Source organism: Juglans regia, chromosome 9, assembly GCF_001411555.2.
Source record: "Juglans regia cultivar Chandler chromosome 9, Walnut 2.0, whole genome shotgun sequence".
Classification (NCBI taxonomy): domain Eukaryota; kingdom Viridiplantae; phylum Streptophyta; class Magnoliopsida; order Fagales; family Juglandaceae; genus Juglans; species Juglans regia.
In genome coordinates, this window is record NC_049909.1 from 19,523,075 (window position 1) to 19,544,265 (window position 21,191).

Consider the following 21,191-nt stretch of genomic DNA (forward strand, 5'->3'; position numbering starts at 1 on the left):
GTCGAGTAAGAAGAGATTCCACTGCCCATTCAAGTTGCATCTGTGCCGTCCAACGTCAGCATCTAAAGAATAAGGGTGTGGGTCCCAGCCATCAATGGTGCAGATATTTCTCAACACGTACGTGCAACTCACTCTTCCTTCGCCTTTGGGAGCTTATCCGATTCGCATTTCGGAGCTTCTGGAAACTGTTCTATGTTATTACAATTTACGACACTCTGCAGGCAAAGGATCAGATATTTTAATATTTTACAAATTTTTTATTAATTCATATTTTATTAATGGAGAAATCTTATAAAAAAATGTTATATTATACACTTTCACTTAATTAATATATTTTATTATTTTTATCTAATTAATTATGTCAACCAACCCATTTGTATTTACCAACATATCATCTTTTAAATTTTATAAATAATATTACATATATATAATCATGAAATATATAAATATTATAAAATTATTTTAAAAAATAAAATTTATTATTAAATTAATTTTTTTTATATAAATTTTATATTTTTTCAAATAGATTATGCGTTGCTTTACACCCATAAATATAATTTCTTAAATTTTATTATCGTATAATCAATGTTGTAATATTTTATTTATAATATTTTATTTAATTTTTATAAAGAGAAATATTTTAGATTTCGAATTCGATCCAAAAAATATTTAGAATGAGATTTTTTTATTTTTTATTGAATGATTAAGAAATTTTTTTTAATAATATTGTGAATTTTTTATTTTTTTAAAATATTTATAATAATTAAAAAAATATATAAAAAATACTATTTAAAATATTTTTTAAAACCTATTCGAGACCATAGTAGCAGTCCTCTTTTACAAATAGAAAGTCTGAAAATTCGTAAACTGTCAAACCGATACATTAAACAGCCAAAATAGTGCCACGTAATGAACCTTGACACTACTCCTCTCTCCGTGTAGGTTGGCTTTTAAAAACTTAAAAAGCCAAGGAAGAGTCTCCTGAAAAAGCGGGAACAAACGCTATCACCGCCTATCTCTCCGTCTCCGTCTTTGTCTCTCTTGCTTCACCGCCGCCATTAACCACTTCCCGGCGGCTCTCAGTACGTGCTCCAAGATCCGCTTCTTTCCCGCCTTATTAATCTACCGCCGTGACACTAGAGATTTAAAAAAGAAACAAGAATTTGAGTCGGAGAAAGACGGAGAATCGATTGAGGAAAAGTCGGTTAGATCGTGGAATTTTCAGTTTCGAACACGAAAACTTCTGATTTCGCAATTTGACTATTTTTCCCGAGCTTTTGAATCCTTATTCTCTGGTAATAATACATAACAGGCTTGGAACTCGTGTCCTCTGTGTTTGGCTGTGAAATCGGTTTCGAAATGGAACAGAAAAGCATATTGTTGTCGGCGTTGAGTGTAGGGGTGGGAGTGGGAGTGGGGCTTGGTTTTGCTTCGGGACAGGCCGTGAGCAAATGGAGCAGAGCCGGTTCTGGCTCAAACGCCGTCACTCTGGAGAAAATGGAGCAGGAGATGCTCCGGCTTATAGTTGACGGCAGAGAAAGCAAGGTCACGTTCGACCAATTCCCCTACTACCTCAGGTGAACTGAAACTAGACTACTTCCTTATTTCCCCTTCCATTGATTTCCTTCTCTCTCTCTCTGATTTGAATGATAAAATTACTTTCAACTATAAAGATTTCTGCTAGAAATTCAGGTATCATAGATGATGATACGACACAATTAAATCTATGCTTTGTGAAAATGATAGCTGATATCGCATTAATGATTAAGTTTTTAATTTTAATGCAACTTCATCGCGGATTTTCTAAATTAATATTACTTACCATGCATATTTCACTTTACTTTTACTCTTATCAATTTTTTTTGTTGAGTTATTATGGGCAGAAGATACCATCTATGCTGTAAGATTTAATTTATAAAATTTAAATTCGAAATCAAAGCATATTCAAACACTTTACTAAATATATTATTTATAAATAATTTTTTTTTTTTTATCATTAATCATATAGAACAACTAAATTGAAAATCTGATCATAATAATGAAAAATAGATATAAGGCACAAATTACATGCATTCAAACGTAGCATTGGGCTGACAATTGCAACTTGAAGACATTATTGTCTCCCTACCATCGACTCCAATGTTCCAACGGTATGAAAAAAATGTAATATCACACTATTTTACTACTATGTTATAATATATCATATATCTCGATATTTCTTTCTTTTAAAACCGCGATAATGCAAGTGTTATTCCGTGAAACCATCGAGTATGCCTTTTGTGTTTTGGGTAAGGAGATGAAAGCACGAACGGAGATCAGATCTTCTAAGCGAGAAGCTGCGGATCAAAAGGGGGAGGCAGAGGATCGAAGGGAGAGGCAGAGCTTTCGGCTTCGAAGGAATTGCGTCGTCTTTCGGTTTCGTGTGTCGATTTCGAGTGGGAGGTGGGGCTTTCGTGGGAATGAAGGGTAATCGTCAATGTTTTGAATACTGTACCCGTGGTCGTTTTAGTCGAGACATTGAGACGATATATTTTGATACTAATACCGTTTCGGATACGGTATGAAATTCAAAATTTTGGTAATTGTGCTTGAGGAAGATGAAGGTGAAAGATAGAAGGGAGGAATCGAAGACGAAAGTGAAATGGGAGGAGCTCTGAAAATGGGGGGAAAAGGGGAACGACTCATTTTGGACATCACAAAGAAACGGCATCGTTTAATTTTTGCCACGTGGTACGCAGTGCCCCCGCAATTCTCTGGCTGGTTACCTATAGACTTTTTCAATTCCGATTATTCAATCTTGATATTCGTTAATAAGATCTTGTTGGGTTTTGTGACCCCCGATTAAAAATAAATAAAAAATCTATTATCCGTTTTTTTTAACATACTCAACCTGTATACCACTAAATTCACAATGATTTCTACAAAGATGGGAGACTGTAACCGGGATGGGATTTTCTGGAGTGTCCCATTTAAAAGAAGGGTAATAATGGAGATGTGGGGATTCTGTTGGCTTGTATTGATGTATACTTATATACCACAGTTTTGTATTATTGTTTAATAAAAGAGTGTACAAATTAAATGGAAGTGATATAGATGCATCAAGTGCTTTTCTTTGTTTCTGCCCATTCATTTAATTCTAAGATGACCGCTAAGGCCATCGCTAATTTTACTATTAAAGTAATATTATTTAATGTCATATCGTCTCAGTAAATGAGAATGCCATCAAAAGAACATCAGTTCTGGGCATTGTTTGTTCTGAAGAAGCTTCACACTGTTATTTGTTTCCTTATGGGATGTACACATAATTTATTGTTACTGTAATATATTTGGCATACAGTTATTAGTCCTTCGATCATTTTACGCTAATCTTGATGTTCTTATTTGGACAATTCCTATGACAGTGAGCAGACACGGGTCTTGCTAACAAGTGCTGCCTATTTCCATTTGAAGCATGTAGATATTTCGAAGCACACACGAAATCTTTCTCCTGCAAGTCGGGCTATTTTGCTCTCTGGACCTACCGGTTGGTTGTCTGAACCATGACATTTACCTCATCTGGAATATATGAAACATGTTTACATTTTAAAATTTCACCAAGATGTTAATCAATATAATTTTTGTGTTGCAGAACTTTACCAACAAATGCTTGCCAAGGCTTTAGCCCATTTCTTTGAAGCAAAGTTACTACTGTTAGATGTAACCGACTTTTCACTGAAGGTTAGTATCTGCAGTTGCTGTTGTCTTTGAAGTTTATCTCGTTCTAATAATTGTAGTGGTTGGGTTTGTATGTACAGATTCAGAGCAAATATGGTAGTGCCAACAAAGAATATGTAAGATTTCCCTGATAGATCTGATCATGTTCGCCTCGTGTATGAATTGTGTATTTTCCAGTACGATTTGCATGCATGAAGAGTTTACCATTCGACTGCCTCTTTTTTTATTTCCTCCAGTTGGTGATCTTGTTTTGTAGTCCTTTAGAAGGTCCACTTCAGAGTCAACCTTGGAGCGATTGTCTGACTTATTTGGATCATTTTCAATCCTTTCACAGAGGGAGGATGCTAAAGGTATAAAGAAAAAGATATGAATGCTTTGTCATCATTTGATCTTTACACCTTATGAATCTTACACAGTATGGTTCTATAAAACATTGTTGTAAGATCTGTAATCATCTCATTGTTGTTTTATATTTCCTCTGAGAAGTTTTGGGCCCTATATGTGACATATTATCTAATAGAGATAATTATGTTTTCTTCAAACAGGAAGAATAGCAAGATCTGATAAGTTTAGTTGCCAGGATATAGGATTTGGCTCCAATCTTTAGTTTGTAGCACGTACACTGATAATATCACGCTCAACCTAATTAATATTTTGGTATGCCTTTTACTTTTATATTATGTATATCTTGACTCAATTGATATTTTCATCAGTACTGTCTATGTCATGTATCTATGATTCTAATCTTGTGCTGTATCTCTGACAAAAAAGTTTTTAGTTTCAGGTACACTATGGAGGCAAAGCAGTGGGGCAGATATTGGATCAAGGTATCTTAGGGCAGATGGCCTTAATTGGTGACAAAATAAATGTTTGAGGTCCCTCTTTATTACTTTATCTTTATGATTGCCTGTTGTTCACAAATTGCAGGCCATCAGAAGCTTCTTCTCATCCTTCTAAGCTTCGTAGGAATGCCTCTGCTTCAGCTAACATCAGCAACCTTGCTTCACAAAGCACTCCTGCAAATCCAGGTTTTTTACCCAAAAAAAAAATATATTAAAGATTCCTGATTGATACGTTGGTCTGCAAGAAAGTTCAGGGAATAGTGCATTGTGTTAATAAAATAAGTATGGTATTTGATGACTGATTCAGTGTGAGTCATGCTGTGTGATGGATATTTTATTCCTAGAATGTGCAATGTTTGACAAGAAGGATTTCAAGCCCTTGTTGTGCACATTGTTATTGGTGTTTCTTTTTTAACAACTTTGTGTGCCAATTCACCGTGGTTATGTGCCAATTCACCATGGTTATAGTGAATCTGAAGTTTGGTGCATTTTCTAACGCAATGAGTGTCCAGGAACCTTTTAGTGGTGATTTAAGCACGTCGTATCAGTGTATTTATGTCAGGGGCATAGATGCTTTCAATGCGTTACATGCTCTTGAGGTTTCATCCAAGTTATGAAAGCTCGACTCACTGCATGATATATTATGGATAATAAGATGCTACTTAATACGAATTTTAAGTGCGACTGCTCTTTACTGTCTCTTTTCTCTGTCAATCATGCCCATGCTTTTTATTATTATGATATTTATTGAAGACAAGATCTTGTAGATATTTTTTATTCCCCATAACAGGTTTCTATGCTTTCTGCTGCTTTTGATTTCTTTTCTTTCTGCGTTCTTTAATTTTCTAGCTCCTCTCAAACGCACAAGCAGCTGGTCCTTTGACGAGAAGCTTCTTATACAGTCTCTCTACAGCGTACTGTCCTTTTGTTGTGAATTTCAGTGACAGTCTTCCAGAGTCTTTATTTGTTACTTCATGAAGATATTGACAGGTGGAAACATGTGATGAATTGTTTTGCAGGTTTTGGTTTTTGTGTCAAAAACCATGCCCATTGTGCTGTATCTTAGGGATGTTGATAAATTCTTGCTTAGATCACAAAAGATATATAACTTTTTCCAGAAAATGTTGAAGAAACTGTCTGGATCAGTGCTGATCCTTGGTTCACGAGTTATGGATCCTGATAATGACTATGGAGATGTGGACGAGAGGCTTACTGCTCTCTTCCCTTACAATATTGAGATCCGGCCTCCAGAGGATGAATCCCATCTTGTCAGCTGGAAGTCTCAACTGGAGGAAGATATGAAGATGATCCAAGTTCAAGATAACAGAAACCACATCGTGGAAGTACTTTCATCAAATGACCTTGATTGTGATGATCTGGATACAATCTGTGTGGAAGACACAATGGTTCTCGGTAACTACATTGAAGAGATAGTGGTATCAGCAATTTCTTTTCATTTAATGAACAAGGATCCTGAATACAGAAATGGAAAACTTGTCATATCATCTAATAGGTAAGATTAGCATTTCTAGTGGTGTCCCAGTTATTTAAGACTTAAGTTCTATGTACTTATATTGTCACTTTGGAACAGCTTGTCCCGTGGATTGAGTATATTCCAGGAAGGAAAATCTGGTGACAAAGATTCTTTGAAGTTGGAAGCCCATCCTGAAACATCTAAGGTCTGTTGGACGAATGTTTGTACATTATGTTGAGAATAATCGATGTGATCTATACCAGTATGATCAGTTTCCTGCTTCTTTTCAATTACTTACAGAATATTGTTGGGAAAGAGGCTATTGGCGTGAAGCCAGAAACAAAGGCTGAAAGCAGTACCCGTGAACACAGAAGTGAAGCAGAAACATCCGCTTCAGTGCCAAAGGCAGATGGGGATAATTCAGTTTCATCTTCCAAAGCTCCAGTGAGCCTATCTTCTTCTACTACTTCTTCTCTCTCTTTCTTTTTTTATTCAGTTTCATCTTCCAAAGCTCCAGTGAGCCTATCTTCTTCTACTACTTCTTCTCTCTCTTTCTTTTTTTTTTGTTTTTAAAAAAAAAAAAAAAAAAAAAATCCCTTTTCCACTTTATGGACTTCTTTGAAATGTATGAGATTGTGGCTGATTTATCAATTCTCATGGTACAATAGTGTATGGCTTTCTAATTGGCTATTTTTCTATAATTGTTTGTGGAAATGTTTTTGCATGTCACTTTCTAACAGGAACCCGACAATGAATTTGAGAAGCGCATTAGGCCAGAGGTTATACCGGCAAATGAGATTGATATAACCTTTGCTGATATTGGTGCATTAGACGAGATCAAAGAGTCCCTTCAGGAACTAGTGATGCTCCCTCTCCGAAGACCAGACCTCTTCAAGGGAGGCCTTCTAAAACCTTGCAAGGGAATATTGCTATTTGGTCCACCTGGCACTGGGAAGACAATGCTGGCCAAGGCCATTGCCAAGGAGGCTGGAGCAAGCTTCATAAATGTATCCATGTCTACCATCACTTCTAAATGGTTTGGTGAAGATGAGAAGAATGTCCGAGCATTATTCACTCTGGCAGCCAAGGTCTCTCCAACCATTATATTTGTAGATGAGGTTGATAGCATGCTTGGGCAGCGGACTAGAGTTGGGGAGCATGAAGCCATGCGGAAGATAAAGAACGAGTTCATGACTCACTGGGATGGGCTCTTGACAAAACAGGGTGAATGCATCCTTGTTCTCGGTGCAACCAATAGGCCATTTGACCTTGATGAAGCAATTATTAGGCGCTTTGAAAGGAGGTATTTTTTTTTTTTTTTGATAAGTAAAATAAGTATATATTTATCCAACCAAATGTCAATTACAAACAAATGTTCTAATGCTCGCATCCTAATTAGGTGGGAGCATTAGAAACTAAAAACTCATGAAAATCCATGCCATTAAAGACCACAGCATTAGCCCAAGTACATAGGGTCCTAAAAAATAACAATTTTAGCTCCGCTAATGATCTCTCTTTGTCTTAAAAAATCCTCTCATTGCGCTCCTGCCATAAGCACCACAAAATACAGTTTGGAATCATCTTCCAAACCTCTTTAATCTGTCTCGCACCTCCAATTGAGGTCCAACAGGCCAAAGCATCCACCACAGTTTCTGGCATTACCCACGCTAAATCTACTCTGTTAAACACCGCATGCCAAATAGTCCTGGCTACTTTGCAATGTAAAAGTAAATGATTCACCGATTCACCCCCTTTTTTACACATACAACACCAGTCTGCTATAATTATGTTTCTTTTTCTTAGATTATCCGTAGTAAGAATCTTCCCCAGAGCCGCTGTCCAAACAAAGAAAGAAGCTTTGAGAGGAGTCTTATTGCGCCAAAGCTTTCTCCATGGAAATTGTCTGTCAGGAACTTGTGTAAGTACCTTGTAAAATGAGCTAACAGTGAAGGTCCCTTTCCTTGTTGGACTCCACCACAAATCATCTGTATGCTGGGTATTTGGGCGACAAGAGTATAGGAGACTATAAAAATCTACAAACCTCCCAATCTCCCAGTCATGTGCTGCCCGAAAGAAATTGATATTCCATTGGATGTTTCTACCTACAACTTCCATTACCTCCGCCACCATGGCATCTTTAGCATTTGCAATCACGAAAAGTGTAGGAAACCTGTCTTGTAGAGCACTATCGGAACACCAAACATCCTTCCAAAATCTGATCTTTGCACCTGTACCCAATTGCAATCTTGTATGTTGATGGAAAACCACCCATCCTCTTCTAATGTGTTTCCATAGCCTTTTACCAGCGGCCCCTTGAACATCTCTAGTACACCAACCCCCCTCAAGACTACCATATTTGTTCTCAATCACAATCTTCCATAAGGCATCCGGTTCCTTAATATACCGCCACAACCATTTGTCAAGTAGTGCCTGATTGAACATCCTCAAATTTCTAATACCCAAACCACCATTGGAGATAGGACGGCACACCATTTCTCACTTGACTAAATGGAATTTGAATTCTTCACCTAGACCCCCCCACAGAAAATCTCTTTGTATCTTCTCAAGACGTCTTGTTACACTAGCCGGTATAAGGAATAAGGATAAGAAGTAAGTGGGTAGATTAGAGAGCGTACTTTTAATAAGCGTAATCCGGCCCCCTTTTGACAAATACATTCTCTTCCAACCTGCCAATCTTCTCTCTACTTTTTCAATCACAGTATCCCAAATAGTAATCGTCCTCGAGGCTGAACCCAAAGGTAATCCCAAATAGTTCATAGGGAGACCCTATCTTACAACCCAGTGTACCAGCCAATACTCTCAAATTTTGAACTTCTCCAATAGGCACAAACTCAGATTTATCATAATTCACTTTTAAACCAGACACTGCTTCAAAACAAAGCAACAATGCCCTCACAGCCCTCAATTGATCTAACTCAGCATCACACATAATAAGCGTATCATCTGCAAACAGTAAATGTGAGATGGTAGTGGTACCCCTACTTGCCGATCCAATCTGAAAACCACACATATAACCATTAGTCACTAAGGCTGAAATCATCCTGCTTAGTGCCTCCATAACAATAACAAAAAGTAATGGAGACAATGGATCCCCTTGTCTCAAGCCATGAGAGCTCGGGAAGAAACCCTCTGGGTTGCCGTTGATTAACACAGAGAATCTTGCCGTGGAGATACACCATCTGATCCATGACCTCCATTTTTTCCCAAATCCACACCTACCCAGTAGATATAGAAGAAAATCCCAATTAACATGATCATATGCCTTCTCCATGTCTAGCTTGCACATAAGCCCTGGGCTACCTGCCTTCACACGACTGTCCAGACATTCATTAGCGATTAGAACCGCATCAAGTATTTGTCTACCCTTCACAAAGGCATTTTGGGGCTTAGTAACGATCTGTCCCAATACCCCACTCAGACGGTTAGCGAGTACTTTAGCAATGATCTTGTACATGCTACTCACTAGACTAATAGGCCGAAAGTCAGAAATCTCAGAAGCCCCTACCTTTTTAGGGATTAGAGCAAGGAAAGTGGTGTTGAGGCTTTTCTCAAATTTGCCTACCGAGAAAAGCTTCTGAAACACCTTCATGAGATCCCCCTTTATCACCTCCCAACATTCATGGTAAAAACCCATGGAGAAACCATCCGGGCCGGGAGCCTTATCTTTTGCCATTTTCTTTACTACATCATAGACCTCTTCCTCTTCGAAAGCCCTTTCCATCCTTGCGACTTCCTCCAACTCTATAGTACCAAAAACCAATCCATTCAAAGTCGGCCTCCATCCCACCTGTTCAGTAAGAAGCTCACCAAAAAAATTTACCACGTGATCTTTTATAGCCTCTTCTTCTCTACACTCGACCCCCTCAATTTTCAGCATCTCAATGGTATTATTTCTCCTATGAGAATTTGTAATTTTATGGAAAAACTTTATGCTCCGATCCCCTTCCTTTAGCCAAAGGGCTTTTGATTTCTGGCGCCATGATATCTCTTCTTGTAGAATTATTCTCTCAAGATCTGCAGCCAGCATAGTTTTATGAACTTGTTCCTCCTCAGTAAGTGGTCTCCCTTCTTGTAATCTTTCTAACTCCTGTATTTCCTCTCACTTGGTATTTTTATTATCTTCTACATTGCCGAAAGTATGTTGGTTCCACTCCTTTAGGTCTCTTTTTAGCGCTTTCAATTTACTTGCAAAAATGTAGCTAGGTGTACCTTCAAGATGATACGAACTCCACCATTGTTTGACCCTATCCACAAACCCTTCAGACTTCAACCACATATTTTCAAACTTAAAATACCTTTTACAACTACGAATACCTCCACAATCAAGCAAAATTGGCCAATGATCTGAAGCTAGGCGTACCAAACGTGTTTGCCAGATATCCGGAAAATGACTTTCTAGCTCAGGTGAAATTAAGAAGCGGTCCAAACGGGACCAAGTCTGATTATTTGACCAAGTTGCTACACCCCTAACAAGTGGAAGGTCGATCAAATTCAAGTCAAAGATACATTCCGAGAACTCCAAACTTGCTGGTCTCAATCTTCTACTTTCAGAACATTCACTTTGAAAACGAACCACATTGAAATCCCCACCAATGCACCAAGGGAGCTCCCACCAACTATACACCCCTACCAGCTCATCCCATAGCATGTTTCTATCTGAATCTTGATTCGGCCCATACACACCTGCAAATGCCCACGAAAAACCATCTGATACACATTTAAAAGCACAGGCTATCAAATGTCTCCCTATATATTCCTCCACTTTCTCCACCACTCTCTTGTCCCACATCACCACAATGCCTCCCGATGCCCCTGAAGAGGCCAAATAAACCCAGTCTACGTATATGTTGCTCCATAAACTCCTCACAATCTTCCTACTGATCATTTTCATCTTTGTCTCCTGAAGACATACAATGTTGGCTTTCCACTCACGAATTAAATGTCTAATCCGAAGACGTTTCTCTACCACATTGAGGCCCCGAACATTCCAAGAAACAATCTTGGGCTTCATTGGGAAACAGTCAGCCCCTTCCCTTTTGCCCTATTTCTACTAGAACCACCTTCCGAGTTCATCGACCACATCAATCTTTTCAATTCCCGGCTTTTCTTCGATTCCCCCTTCTTATTTTGGCGGTGTCCAGCTTCCAAAGCAGTTAACAAAGCTATGAACTGCTCCTCATACCCATCACAAGCTATCCCTACCACATTTTGAATTTCCTTTGCTTTGTGTATTACCCAATCTGAGACTTGATCTGGAAAATAATAGTTCAAAGGGATTGGATTCCCCACTTTATTATCCTGAAAACCACCCCCAACCGAAAGCTCATCAAAACCGCAAGCCTCAGGGATGAAAAGTTCATCCTCCACGGAGTGCATCAAGTCATCCGAATCATTCCCCTCCTCATCCACCTCAAGCTCCTCCAAATGTCTCACAGGTAAGTCCATCGGAGTCGAGAACACCCCACCTCCCTTCATCGGCAGGTTCTGTCCCTCGTGTGGCGGAGAAAAAGGCTCCTCGAAACCCACCAGCGCCTTTTGCGTGCAGAACACGGCATCACCTCATCGGCGACGTCCTCTGCCACCGTCGGCACCGTCTGTGTTATCGGCGGCTGACCCAGCGCCGTCGGCTGGCTATCCGGCACGAACCCGAGGCTGCTCAGCTCGGGTGGAAGATGGCAAGGGCACGAACCCGACGACACGGGTTCTGACCCGAATCTCATTTGTTTCCTGGGTTGGGCCTGGGCAGGCCCATGCCCATCGATCTGCTGTCCAGAAGGCCTAGAAGGCCCTGCCTCATCAGCCCAAGTGAATACGGGTGGGCTACTTAGGATTATCTTGGGCTGCCACGGCCCACTTTTCTTTCTCCACTCAGCCTAGCCCTTTCCGTTTTTTGTTTTCTGCTGAGCCTTGTTTTGATAACCCAGCCCATTATCCTTCACTTTTTCCTTCCCTTTTACAACCCCCGTGTCCTCCATTTCCTTAACTGACCCAACATATTTCACTATTACAGCCACATTCCTCTGCAGTGAACGCAGCTGTCCCTGCATTTCCGCCAACCGCCTTCTGACTTCCCACGTCTCCTGACACAAAGCATGGCTCGACGCACATTTCAGATGCAGCATACCTTCCTGCTGCCATGGCCGATGTCCTCTTCCTGCCGCACCTTCTGTATTTCGGTTTCCACCGCCATCGCGCATATTCATACCGCCATCGCGCGATTTCTCACCTCCCTGGCGCTGGTAAATATTCACGGACAGAGCCTCCTTATACGATCTTTCGTTGTGTCTCAGTGCCCCATTACCGAGACTCTGCCACCCTCCTCCATGCACACCATCCCTTCTTGAGCCATCCATTCCTAACTCACTCAGCATCTCCTTCATCTTCCTCCATCCCCTTCCGTATTCACCCTCAGGAATACAAATAACATTTCTCCTCCCCCCTGATTATACTCTGATATTTCAATAAATATCCCTCTCCTATTCACGCATCGTTGTGCTATAATGCTGGAGAATCCATTCCGTGTTGCCGAATAAACCTCATTCTTCCCCTCACTTAAGCACTCCTCCAGCACCTTCAAGAGCCACTGGATTGAAGAGTACCCCAGCAGCACCGAGTGCTCTGTTTTCCATCTTCTCTCTGTTACTCGTACACCACCCTCTCTAAGTTTAGACAAGATGAAACATTTGGATTCAATCACCAATTGGCCCATCTTAATCTTGACAACTTACAGTACTCAGAAATCTTGCGCCATAAACGAATCACCAACGATGAAAAACGTAGTATTTCGCATGTGTACAGAGAGAAAATTGACGTTACCTTCCTAGGCAAATATTAAATTATGCATAATTTTTTTTATTGGTAAAGAATCATGAAAGCATCATGCATTGAGGAAGTCATGTCTGCAGCCTGCAAACTTAGACAATTGCACATTGTTTGGTGAACTGAACATTACATGGTGACTTTTAGTTTTGCGTCAAGACTTTTACTTGGCAATATCATGTTTTCTTTTTTTGTTTCCATTTAAAATTTGCTTTAGAAATGCAATTTTTTTTTAATCTCCTTTCATGTATATGATGAATGCAATTACGACTTTGTGAGAATCACCTGATTACTCTGAAGATTGCAGTGTTAAATATAGTATAATGCTTGTCGCATAACATAGCCTGTCATTAACATGTAAGCCAGGAGGGAAATCTCCATATTTGATTCCCAGCAAAAGGAATACTGTCTAGTGTCAAGCCACTTGAACAATGCTTCAAGTTTTCTCTACAAAGTTTTTTTTTGGAGAATTAGGACCCAACAGACGGACGCTAATGAATCTACAATTTTTGAGAGAATCGCTTTTGCATATAAAAATGCTCCCTTTGATGTAACAGAATTATGGTGGGATTGCCATCCGTGGAGAACAGGGAAATGATCTTCAAAACTCTGTTGGCAAAAGAACAGGTAGAAGAGGGACTAGACTTTAAGGAGCTAGCAACAATGACAGAAGGATATACTGGAAGTGATCTGAAGGTTCGAGTTTGATGCATACTTCTATCTTTGATTGTGTAATTAGTTATTATTAACTAGGTGCAACCATTTAGAACAGATTTTATGCACAACTGCTGCTTATCGGCCAGTCAGAGAGCTAATACAACAAGAAAGTCTAAAGGTTTTGGTAAGTGTAGCAACAAATTTTAGTTAGTTACAGAATACTTTGTGTAAGTGATTTTAACGTAAATTCTACTTATGACCTATTCTTTGCAGGAGAAAAAGCAGAGTGCTGCAGAAGGGAAAGAAGTTCATTCTGCAGGAGGGCAGATTCCAGGAAGTACTTCAGAGACAAAGGAAGGTCAGGAGGGAGTAATTACCCTTAGGCCATTGAACATGGAAGACTTGAGACGAGCAAAGAATCAGGTAAAATATCCGTGTGTGTTGTGTCTGGAGGATTACGTTTTATTCGCACTGGGTGTCCAGGAACAAAGTCCCTACTAATCTGGAGGTGCACAGGCCATTTTCACTGGAAGATTCCTTTTTAGAGTACACGGTCACGTTCTGGTATCCACAACTGTGGATATCATCAGGTAGGGTGGGAATCTTTTGTGAATTTCATGTGGTCCTGGGATTTGAGGTTTAGGGTAGGTTTGGGGAGAGATGAAATTTTTTAGTTTTAGATGAAAGTTTAAAATATTATTATTGTTTTGGGATTTGTGTAGGAGTTTGGGAAAGTTGTATCTCATCCCAATCCTTAATGTATTATGCTTAGGAAGAGGACCGAGATTGATTTGACATGAGTGTTTTAGCCAATTGAGGTTTCTGTTATTTAAGCAAATGTTTGGACCATTTCTTTTGCTATTTGGAATGCAGGCTGCTGCAAGCTTTGCAGCTGAAGGATCTGTAATGAGTGAGCTGAAGCAGTGGAACGATTTGTATGGAGAGGGAGGCTCAAGGAAGAAGCAGCAGTTGACTTACTTCTTATAATGAGGTTAGTCAGAAGGCTGTCGAGAAAAATGATCTTAATTATTGGGTTGAATCGTTTGCATTTTCCATGAGTTATGAAATGCTGGTGGCTAATCCTCTCCTCTGACTGCGAGGTTCCTCTCCAGTGTAACATGGAGTTGAAGCAGTCAACAAGAAGATGGTGTCGAAAACAAAGCGCTGAGAAGAGCTTGTCCATTGAATATGCCCTAATAACTGGTAATTGAAAATCTGGAACCATCAAGTAGTACGGTTGCTATAGTTTTTGTAGGGATAATGTGTGTAATAATGCTTCAGACGGAGCTTGTTACAAGTTTTCCTGCTTGATCCAGAGAATAAGAACTTGAGCCACCACTAAAGGGTTCTTGTGTCTGTGCCTCCAATCTAAAACAACTCACTGCTTTTTAAGCAGTGTTGTTTGGGAGTTCCTTTTGACTGATCATTAATAGGTTGAGAGAATCAATTATGAGAATGTTTAAGATTAGCAGTACTCGGCATCTTAAGGATGCATGAACAGCTGCTATGTCGTAATGGTAATCAAAATGAAGTAGAAGTGAAAGTAATAAGGCCCAAAGGGTTTCAGAAGATACCAAATTACATGCGGACCTCTTAATTTTTATGATGTTCATTCTTCCTTTTGTCCACCTTGTTTGTGAGTGAAATTTGTTTTACTCACCTTCTACGCTTCTCTCTCTTGCATTAGTAATCATAGAGAATCGGATGATCCAATTTAACAAAAAATAAAAAATAAAAATTTGTAAGAATTAAACGTGTGGACAAACCTGACGCAGATATCATAAATGTTGTGTAGTTCATATGGCGCCTATCTCTGCAGGAGTTAACTAATTAATTTTAAGTAAAGAATTGACTTCCTCAATGACAACAATTACGATGGTTTGATTACATAAAATTAAATTATCTTATTTTATATAATTATTATAATTTTATTAAATTTCTACATAAAATATAATAAATAATTTAATTTTTTTAAATTTCAAAACAAAATAATAATATTAAAAAATTAGATTATAATAATATTTTATTTAATTTTCAACAAAACAAAATATCTCGTCTTATTTGAAATGCGTAACTAAATTAGGCCTTAAGAGAGTTTACAACCTATTATACAGGTAGAAATGAGAAGGAATAGGGTGCATGAAACCTTTCTCCTTATCATTTCTCTTAACGATAATGTTGCAATTGTCATGAAATTGTTTTGAAAAAAGAGTTAAATTTACTATTAAAAAAGTATTATTATTATTATTATTTAAATTTTATATTTATTCACTTTTTATAAAAAGATTACATAATGTTTACACACTCTACAATTATAAATATCATTCTCATAAGTAATAGTATCAAATAATTAGGAGTTCAAGACAGTCATTCACTTGTTTCCTCCGTTTCTCAAGTAATTATTAAATGTTTATTGCAATGTAAGTACTGATAAAATGAAAATATCACATAATCCGTATTTCAGAATCATGTAATACTTTTTCCGAAACAAGTATATAACCATCTTTTACTCCTAAGAGCACTCTCATTGGAATGGCTAAATTAAAGTACATTTTTGATGAATGTAAGATGAATTTAACTTTTAGCTATTCCATTTTTATAAATCTCCACATTGGAATAGCCATTTTTTCATTATATGACAATAAAATAATATAAGATGAATTTAATTTTGACTATTCACATCAAATTTCCAAATTGAATTATCCATTTATTCATTATATAGTAATGAGTAATTAATAATTTTGAAAATTTTTTAATTTTTTTAATTATAAATTTATTTTATTTTATCATATTTTACTATTTATAATATTATATATTAATTTGTAATTGTATTCTAATTATATTTTTTCAATTGTCATTTAAAATAGAGAGATAAATAATTAATATTAAAAAGAGAGAGAAATAAATAATATAAAAAGGATTTGATGAATGAATAGTGTGTTCCAAATTTGAAAATTAGTTTGGATATTACTGTAGCTATATTCCAAATATTTAGAATATAGCTAATTCAATGTGAGCAATTTATTGACTTAATAGCTAAATTCTCATTGAATTTAACTTTTAACTAATCCAATGAGAATGCTCTAATTACTTGATAATATTAGTTAATGACTGAGAATTCATCTACCCTAATCCATCCTTTCAGAAAGGAGGAGGCGAACATTCTTTTTCCTTTTTGCAAGGACAATACCGTGTAAACTCTTTTAAACGCTGTCATCTTCTCGGGAATATCATATCATTAGTACCAGCTCTTATCTCCCTAAAAGCAGTACCAATAACTCAAAACATTAGAAGAGTATTAGTTTATTTTTACAATTTTTTTCAACTTATTTTATCTTTATTTCGATTATATTTGAATGTTGAAGTGAGTTAAGTTGAATTAAGTTAAGTTGAGATGATAAAATATTATTAGAATATTATTTTTTAATATTATTATTATTTTAAAATTTGAAAAAATTAAATTATTTATTATATTTTATGTTAAAATTTAAAAAAATTGTAATAATGAATTGAGATGAGTTGATATGAGTTAAAGAACCAAACGAACCCTAATCATTACAAATTTATCAAATTTTTAAATAAAATAAAATAAACAATTCTACTTTTTCAAATCTTAAAATAAAAATAATATTAAAAAAATATATTCTAATAATATTTATTTAATTTTTAACTTAAATTTCAACTCACCTCATCAAATTTGTAAAAACAAGCAAGATCTAAACTCTCAGGACACCACTTGTTTTTTTAAAGGACCACACGGGAAGCAGTGGTTAACTTTTCAGAGTAAATGCGAGGAAAAAAGGGCTGGTTCACAAAGGGTACTGCAAGTGAATGGGAAAACCAGGAATTCAATGTGAAGAAGACGATGATGAGGATCATCTTAATTCTTAACTTTTGACAACAACCAAACAATAAAAACTGTTGATTCAAGCCAAGATCAGAATCTTCTCCATGGGCTTACATCTCTCTCTCTCTCTCTCTCATAATTCTTTTAGTTGTGGAACATATTTAGAATCAATAATTGCAGAGAATCTTAAACGCGAGACTACAACCAGTTAACCTAAAACTGACAAAATCCAATAATGAGAGAGATATCTAGAGGGCGAAAATAGCATATCACGGAAATACAGTAACCAAACGCGCATCCTAAGCATCAAGTGATCAAGATCACTGAACGCAAAGCAAACAGCAATCTGATAAACAACAAAAGCAAAACATTTTGAAGTAAAAATTAAATCCAAAAATGTACATGTCGCTGGCAAATATGTAATATATAGGCGTACCAAGAGGTGGCTAACCAACGATAAACCCATTTAAAAGTGTACCAGGAAACCCAATATCAATCCATGTTGTGAACCCAAAGACCCGACAAAGAAAGAAGATTACAGGCTTCATGACAATCATGGATACAATTCAACAGCACCTTGATAAACAACAGCCCTACCAAATATTTGTCAGCTGATTAAAAGGGCCACGAGTCTGCCAGTCTAATCCTTCTTCTTGTTCATCAATGGCCCCCTAGGAATCTTGCTCAAGACCTTTGCGTCAATAATTGCGTATAGCCTTTTTATCTCAGCATGTGCTTTCTCAGCAAATTTGTCCACCTGGTCCTCGTACTTTTCGTAGAACACAGGCAATGTGTGGAGCAAAACGAATGCTGTATTAAAGCCATGAAACAATGTGTTAAGAGCTAATCTATTCAATTTATAACTGATAAATGATGCGTATAGCAGTCCATTACCTATGTAGAAAATGGTCAAGAAATTGCACCAGTTCCCCACAATAGACAAGAACCATAAGCCAGCAATCACCTAATACATCACATCATTCCCATATAGTGCGTCAACATAAGCCATACAAAAGAAAACCCAACAGCTAAAAAGTACGAAGTACAATACGAACCAAAAATGCAGTTTAAACACTTAAAAGCCAATCTCAATTTCTCCAAGAGATGAGGGTAATAATGCAACATCAACAATACTTCTAAGAGAAAATAATGCTGGTATAGACATACAGATAGGAACTTCTTCAGGTCCCTTCCTGATGCAATATCATGCAGAACGGCAAAAGCACAGTTGATCTCTATCCTCAGTGCAGCAGCAATCTGTAGAACTGGTTCCTCTGGGATATGAAATTCTGGAATGTGTGGTGAACTCCTAAATGATCAAAAGGATGCATAAACAAACAGACTAAACATGGAGAAGTCAAAATAATTACACGATTACAACAAGACCAGCGGCCTCACTTGTTGATGAAAGTGGATGCGTTGGACCACAGGAACAGAATTGCGAGAGCGAGAATCAGGATGTGGCAGACCAGAGTCAGCAAATGGTATTCGATCAACTCAAACAGAACCCATAGAGCCGTTGCCCCACCAAGCGCTCCTGCCGATATCTTCTTATCCCTCCACAAGAAAACATCGGCCGCTGTGGCATGAAGATCAGATCAACATATGCGTTTGTTTTCCCAAGTCGAAATATTAGGAAATCACATTTTCAACTAAGGAAGGAAGATAATATCTCAATTTCTAATTACAAAGTAACATTTGAAAAGTTTACGAACCTCAGAAGGTTTTGTAAAGCTAAAAAGTGAAAACCATCTAAAAGAGCCGATCACTTCAACCGCATTTGAGAGCCAATAAAAATACATCCACAAAACCTATTAATCATACTAATTGTTGCGGTCCACTCGGATACAAATTCATGCCGCAGTCCAACATCTAAAATCTCCAACATCGTAGTTTAATCATGCCGCAGTCCACTCGGATACAAATTCAGATCTAAATCCAAATTAAAAAAGGCAAAATCTCAAAAGGAAAACAATTTACAAGTAACAACAACAACAACAATAATACTAATTGGTGCGGAACCAATCACAATCGTTACGAAAGTGCAAAAAATCTCAGAGTTATTCGAAAGGGGTTAGATTTAACTCTCACTCGAACCGTACTTTGACCGACACACTAATATTACGTGTGGTTGTGAAAGGAAAAAGAAACTGCTAAAACAGACAGATTCACAGCCTTACCTGTTCCCCTGATTTCCCCACCACCGCCACTACACTTTCTCAGCCACCAAACAAATCTTAAGATGCCTTCGAAGCAAACTTAACTAAATTTCCACACCAGAAATGAAATAGGACAAACCAAAAGAGGCCACAAAGAATAGAATCGGATTGCAGCAAAATTTCAGTGGCATATGAAAACAAAACAAAAATTAAATCAACGTACGTTTGCCACCACCGAGAACCTTGTGAACAGGCTTTTCCCTCCCAAAGAGACGGTAAATCTGGGACTGGATCGGCGAAGGAGAAGAACCGCTCTTCTTGTCGTCGTCCGAATCCGACGACGAGGAGTCATCGTGGCCGTGGATCTTCTCCGATATCTTCTCAATCAACGACTCCTCTTTAGGCTCCTGGTGGTGATGCTCATCCGCCATGGCTTTCTAATTCTTATATCCCCGAAACCTAAACCTTGTCCAATGAACCAAATCTCCCACGGCCGCTGTGCAGTCTCGAAACTCTCAGACACCCTCTCAGTACCCCCGTAAAGGGGCCTCTAATCTATATAGCGAGGGAGATTTAATCGGGACCGTTGAGATGGAGTGAATCCGAATGAGTAGTCGGTCCGACCCAGAAGACACTTGAAGTACTCTTCAGGTACACGTGGCGGGCGAAGGATTAACCGTTGTTTTGAAATCAGAGAGCGGATACTCTGGAAGAAAAATGCTAGTCACCGACGTTTAGATCCCAATAAATGTTTTTTGTTTTTTTAGTTACTGTTTAAAGAAGTATTTTTTAGTAATATTTTTTACATTTTTTCTATATATTTAATAATATAAATAAATAAATAATTTTTTTAGACCGGTCTCGTCCTATTATGTTTTGAAAAAGAGTAATTTTACATACAATCGTGAAATGTGTAATCGCCGCGTAATCGCTTTGAAAAAGAGTGGGATCCACTATTAAAAAATTAATTTTTTTTATGCGAATCTCATATTTTATTCATTTTTTTCAAAGCGATTACGCGGCGGTTACGCAATTCACGGTTATAAGTATATTTTCTCTTTGAAAAAATTATAAAATTATAAAAATATAAAATTATAAAGTTCTCATCTCATTTTATAATTTTTTTAAACTCTCACATTAAATATAATAAATAATTTAATTTTTTAAAATCTTAATTTAATATTTTTAAATTTAAAAATAATAATAATATTTAAAAATAATATTATAAATTTTCATATAAAACTAAAAATTCACCTCAGACAAAGTGCTAAGGTGACATAATCACGCCAGCATCGATCTTCCTACACGTACATAAATTGGACCACCATACACCATGTCTCGTTCATTTTTATTTTGTTTTTAAAATTCCAACTTTTAAACCAAATTTCCTTTAATATAAAAATATTATCTAGTGTCTACATTTTTTAATAATAAGAAAAATTAAAAACTCGCATGTGATCTTTTTATCCAAACAACTTTTCAAACCTATATATTCACTTTAATAAATTTTAATATAAAAAAATCTCAAAAAAATAAATTATTTAACCAGCATTTTCGCTTTCTTATCTATTTTCACAAGAATATGTTTATTTGCGAGTCACGTACATCAATTATATAATAAGATTTTATTTATAAGATTTAAATTTTAAAATTTTTTT

General features: G+C 37.1%; 2 protein-coding genes across 6 annotated transcripts; one reads left to right on the top strand and one right to left on the bottom strand.

Moving 5' to 3' along the window:
- Nucleotides 1-962: 962 nt before the first annotated feature.
- LOC108997437 (vacuolar protein sorting-associated protein 4-like) lies at nt 963-15,108 on the top strand. Of its 5 annotated transcripts, none has more exons than XR_001997155.2 (18): nt 963-1,577; nt 3,402-3,523; nt 3,629-3,717; nt 3,795-3,830; nt 3,971-4,064; nt 4,493-4,541; nt 4,642-4,742; nt 5,406-5,470; nt 5,576-6,069; nt 6,148-6,235; nt 6,331-6,474; nt 6,771-7,333; nt 13,428-13,566; nt 13,643-13,711; nt 13,801-13,950; nt 14,044-14,117; nt 14,401-14,518; nt 14,640-15,108. XR_001997155.2 is itself a non-coding variant. In XM_035693937.1 (18 exons), the coding sequence occupies exons 2-17, from the start codon at nt 2,642-2,644 to the stop codon at nt 14,512-14,514; spliced, it is 2,406 nt and encodes an 801-aa protein (XP_035549830.1). In that variant the 5' UTR covers nt 1,518-1,577; nt 2,297-2,641; the 3' UTR covers nt 14,515-14,518; nt 14,640-15,108. The 5 variants fall into 5 exon arrangements, 4 of the variants coding, with proteins under 4 accessions (XP_018829263.1, XP_018829264.1, XP_035549830.1 ...); XM_035693937.1 differs by lacking the exon at nt 14,044-14,117 and adding an exon at nt 2,297-2,730 and having other exon boundaries at nt 1,518-1,577; XM_018973718.2 differs by lacking the exon at nt 14,044-14,117 and having other exon boundaries at nt 965-1,577.
- A 2,591-nt stretch (nt 15,109-17,699) lies between these two features.
- On the bottom strand, nt 17,700-20,136 carry LOC108997420 (reticulon-like protein B2). Its single transcript, XM_018973686.2, has 5 exons — nt 19,757-20,136; nt 18,773-18,953; nt 18,542-18,683; nt 18,269-18,338; nt 17,700-18,184 (listed from the first exon to the last, which is right to left on the bottom strand). The coding sequence occupies exons 1-5, from the start codon at nt 19,962-19,964 to the stop codon at nt 18,015-18,017; spliced, it is 771 nt and encodes a 256-aa protein (XP_018829231.1). The 5' UTR covers nt 19,965-20,136; the 3' UTR covers nt 17,700-18,014.
- Between the last annotated feature and the right edge of the window lie 1,055 nt (nt 20,137-21,191).

Excerpts from the sequence above, each read along its gene's own strand:
- LOC108997437 (XM_018973718.2), top strand. The coding sequence starts at position 1,360 with ATGGAACAGAAAAGCATATTGTTGTCGGCGTTGAGTGTAGGGGTGGGA. Across the intron at positions 5,471-5,575 it reads TTATACAGTCTCTCTACAGC|GTTTTGGTTTTTGTGTCAAA; the intron begins GTACTGTCCTTT and ends ATTGTTTTGCAG. Across the intron at positions 13,712-13,800 it reads AAGAAAGTCTAAAGGTTTTG|GAGAAAAAGCAGAGTGCTGC; the intron begins GTAAGTGTAGCA and ends TATTCTTTGCAG.
- LOC108997420 (XM_018973686.2), bottom strand. The coding sequence starts at position 19,964 with ATGGCGGATGAGCATCACCACCAGGAGCCTAAAGAGGAGTCGTTGATT. Across the intron at positions 18,954-19,756 it reads GGTTCTCGGTGGTGGCAAAC|CGGCCGATGTTTTCTTGTGG; the intron begins GTACGTTGATTT and ends TTCATGCCACAG. Across the intron at positions 18,339-18,541 it reads ACCTGAAGAAGTTCCTATCT|GTGATTGCTGGCTTATGGTT; the intron begins GTATGTCTATAC and ends GTGATGTATTAG.